Source organism: Trachymyrmex cornetzi, unplaced genomic scaffold, assembly GCF_001594075.2.
Source record: "Trachymyrmex cornetzi isolate Tcor2-1 unplaced genomic scaffold, Tcor1.1 scaffold713, whole genome shotgun sequence".
In the NCBI taxonomy this organism is placed as follows: domain Eukaryota; kingdom Metazoa; phylum Arthropoda; class Insecta; order Hymenoptera; family Formicidae; genus Trachymyrmex; species Trachymyrmex cornetzi.
In genome coordinates this window covers 33,826-38,098 of record NW_017300041.1, presented here as the reverse complement: position 1 = coordinate 38,098, position 4,273 = coordinate 33,826, and the positions used below count along the sequence as shown (strand labels likewise).

Below are 4,273 nucleotides of genomic sequence, written 5' to 3'. Positions count from 1 at the left end.
CGGTGTACCGGTACTGTACCCTTTAGGTACGCACGTACCTGACAGGTACGGTATCGGCACGCATAGTACGCCGTACCCTCACCGTACTAATACCGTGGAGGTATTTGTCTATCTGGGGCTCAGTTAACTTAACCAGCCTAGTAACTGTAATGAAATAGAAATAGATAGAAACAGTTCTATCTTTTTCTATTTCATTACAGTTACTAGGCTGGTTAAATAAACCGATGATGGTGAAAGTGACCCTTAGATAATCACAGCTCAGTCGATAACTTACTTCCCATGGTAAAAGATTGGGACATCCATTAACATTCACCCAAAAATGTTTTTAAGATAAAAAATAGTTAGGTTTGGCTAAGCATTATATATATATATATGTATATATATTTTTTTTTATATATATATATATAATGCTTAGCCAAACCTAACTATTTTTTAACTTAAAAAAATTTTTGTATTTCAAGTTTCTACATAATTCATTTTTCACCCAAATCTTTGAAAATATTTATTATTGGTTCACCTTATATATCTGAAGCTTTAATAATTTTTCAGAGGTGAGTTACTGGTTAGTCGGACAAGATAGAGATCCAGAAATACCAAACGTGTGGACGTCACCGGTGTTGCACAGATTGATAGAGAACTGCTTCACAGACAGTAACGATCTCACGGTAGAAACGTTGAAATTGTTCGAGGAGGCCATAGACAAAAGAAACGAACACATATTGCACTGTCTCGTACTGATTTATCTGTCCACGCGAGCATATTATGATAACACCGCTGCTGATAGTGCTATCACCTCGTGGAGTGACGAGGAAGACGAAAGAGAGAAAGACAAAAAAGGAACTCTGGATCTTTCTTATGAGCAAAATCACAGTCGCACTTTGGCACCGAGTAATATCCACCGAGTCATTAATTGGTAAGACCAATTAATTAATTAATTGGTATGCTTATTAAAAATGTTACATTAATAAAAAATTTTTTTATAATAAGAGAATATCAATTGCTCAAGTCTAAATGCAAAAATGCGTTGCTCTTTCTATCGTCAGAGAATTAAATAAACAACGAAGGATGCGGAAATGACGCAAATGTTACAACGAAATGATTTTCATTTCAGTTTCCTGTCGTTGATGCCACGTTATTTGCAAACAGATCCGGACGTTAATAACTGTGAGAAGTATATGCCAGCTTGGGAGCAGCAGTACACTTCAGCACTTTCTGACTGCGCTCTGATGGCGTGGCCATTAGAAGCGGTAATGGTAGACGATTCCGCGAGTTCCGACTCGCGACCGGAAGCTGATCATTGCTCAGGCAGATTCTACATGGGACCATTCCTGAGCATGCTTTTTGACAAAATTAGTAACATACCAAGACAGACGTATGAAATTAACTTAGAGGTCATGGGGTTGATCCTCAGATTGGCGCTACTCCCGCACCCGTACCTGCACGAGTTTTTGCTAAATCCTCTGTTACCTCTGATACCTAGCACGAAGAGTCTATTCTTGTGCTTACAGAAGGTTGTCAAGCAGCTCGTTAGCGAAATACCAAAGACACCAGAAAATAAGATAATGCTGGCGGAAACGAGGCAGAGATTGCTGAGTAATTGTTTTCAAGAAGAGTACGTGGAATCCGAACCATTTTATTATAAAAATTAATATTTTTTCATTTTTTTATATTAAGTACATCCATAATTCATCAAGTTACAAAACTCTCAAAATAAACTCCTTTTAAATGTAAATAATATTTTATTACCTATATTTAAGGTTCATGTTTATAAAATTTAATATTCAAAAAAGTTATTTTTTAAACAATTTGTATTATTAGATCTTTTTTTAATAGAAAATGTGTATTAACTATTACATATTGTTTTTTTCACATTTTGCTAATTTTTGTTGTAGGGAGAAGGAGAATATTCTATACGAAAGTGCTGTAGTGACGGAAGAATTATGCAAGGAACTCGCAGGCATAGCATATGTTAAATATCATCATTCTGTTTAACAAATTTCTGCATATGAGGTATTTGTTAAATATAATGACAATATTTGAATAATTTGTGGACATTAATATATCAAAATCGTATAACTACCTGTACTTTAAGTAGCAAATACTTTTTGTGATGACTTTGTAAGATATAAATCTATAATTAAGTATAAGATGTAAGTATGTGACGTACATTTAATTAAACTATTATTATCAAGAATCAGATTTTATAGTTATTTTATTTAACCCTCTCTGATGAACAAATATATATATATAAAACATAAAATATTTCAGAAATATTTCTAAAATATAAATTTGTTTAGAAAATCAGAGTTTTGGAAATATTCTTTTTCTTACAATATTTGAACAATATTCCTAAAATGTTTCTGTGAAGTTTTCATGCAATGTTTTAAAATATTTTACAAATGTTTATAAAATATTTTTGAAATGTTTAAAAAAATGATATAATTCATGCCGTTATTATTAAGAAATACAAAGTTTGCTGAATTAATAAAAGATTATTTTCTTACGCGCACCCACACGTTCACGCGCGCGCGCGCGTACACACACACACACACACACACACACACACACACACACACACACACACACTTTCTTAAGAGGGATGCTGGAGTGACGGTCGAAGTTAATCAAGGTCGACAGTACAGACTTTTTTAAATTCCAAATTCGACAATAGTGACATCTTTCATTCATTTCTTATACTTATTATATATCGTTGTGTCTCATTCAAACGCATTCATCTGTCCTTATCTAACATATTACAACGCCATCTCTTAGAAAGAGATCAACTATAATACTGCTCGGTTTCATGGCTAAACAGTCATACACCGTCGATTTCTCACGCGCTAGACACACAATTTCGTTCCTTGCGCTAATCTTTTTATTTAGGCGTCAAAATTTAATTCTGAAGATACGACTGTAATCGTCTATTTATTTTACATGTGTTCCTGCCCTAATTTCGAGCATATAACGTGCATAAAATTTTTTCACGAAGTAAATATTTGGTGAGCTGATAGCACATGGATACAGGAATCTGTAATTTATTATTTTTTCTAGTTTTGGACACAAAATACACCAGGAGCAGGTACATTAGCACGGATATTTCAATCGTGGAGAAGGAATTTTTATTCTGTGCAACTAATTCGTAGAATATTGCATTTAACATAAACGCTTGCTTTATCGGTAAAAAAGAAGACTCCAGCATCCCCTTAAGAATGCTGGAGTTTTCTTTTTTACCGATAAAGCAAGCGTTTAGTTAAATGCAATATTCTACGAATTAGTTGCACAGAATAAAAATTCCTTCTCCACGATTGAAATATCCGTGCTAATGTACCTGCACCTGGTGTATTTTATATCCAAAACTGGGAAAAATAATAAATTACAGATTCCTGTATTCATGTGCTATCAGCTCACCAAACATTTACTTTGTGAAAAAATTATATGCACGTTATATGCTCGAAATTAGGGCAGGAGCACATGTAGAATAAACAAACGATTACAGTAATATCTTTAGAATTAGGGCCTGAGCACAATAGAGGAACAGGAATTAGATATTAAGATTTTAACCTATCAGAAACTGATTACATCGGAATACACGGTTTCTGATAGATTGAAGTCTTAATATCTAATTCTTGTTCCTCTATTGTGCGCAGGCCCTTAAGTTTTGACGCCTAAATAAAAAGATTAGCGCAAGGAACGAAATTGTGTGTCTAGCGCGTGAGAAATCGACGGTGTATGACTGTTTAGCCATGAAACCGAGCAGTATTATAGTTGATCTTTCTCTAAAAGATGGCGTTGCAATATATTAGATAAGGACAGATGAATGCGTTTGAATGAGACACAACGATATAAAATAAGTATAAGAAATGAATGAAAGATGTCACTATTGTCGAATTTGGAATTTAAAAAAGGCTATAGTATCGACCTTGATTAACTTCGACCGTCACTCCAGCATCCCCTTAAGGGATTCGACAATAGTGACATCTTTCATTCATTTCTTATATATATATCTTATTATATATCGTTGTGTCTCACTCAACGCATTCAAATGTCCTTACCTAACATATTGCAACGCCATCTCTTAGAAAGTGATCAATTAAAATACTGCTCGGTTTCATGGCTAAACAGTCATACATCGTCGATTTCTCACGCGCTAGACACACAATTTCGTTCCTTGCGCTAATCTTTTTATTTAGGCGTCAAAACTTAATTCTAAAGATACGATTGTAATCGTCTATTTATTCTACATGTGCTCCTGCCCTAATTTCGAGCATATAAC

General features: G+C 34.1%; 1 protein-coding gene across 1 annotated transcript in view; it reads left to right on the top strand.

Annotated features, from left to right (window-relative positions):
• LOC108767655 (protein FAM160B1) overlaps window positions 1-2,129 on the top strand; it is a 40,359-nt gene extending 38,230 nt beyond the window's left edge. Inside the window, exons 5-7 of the mRNA XM_018517628.1 lie at window positions 550-913; window positions 1,112-1,612; window positions 1,893-2,129. Coding sequence (XP_018373130.1) covers window positions 550-913; window positions 1,112-1,612; window positions 1,893-1,992 — 965 coding nt within the window. The 3' untranslated portion in view covers window positions 1,993-2,129. The remainder of the gene's footprint in view (window positions 1-549; window positions 914-1,111; window positions 1,613-1,892) is intronic.
• The last annotated feature ends 2,144 nt before the right edge of the window (window positions 2,130-4,273 follow it).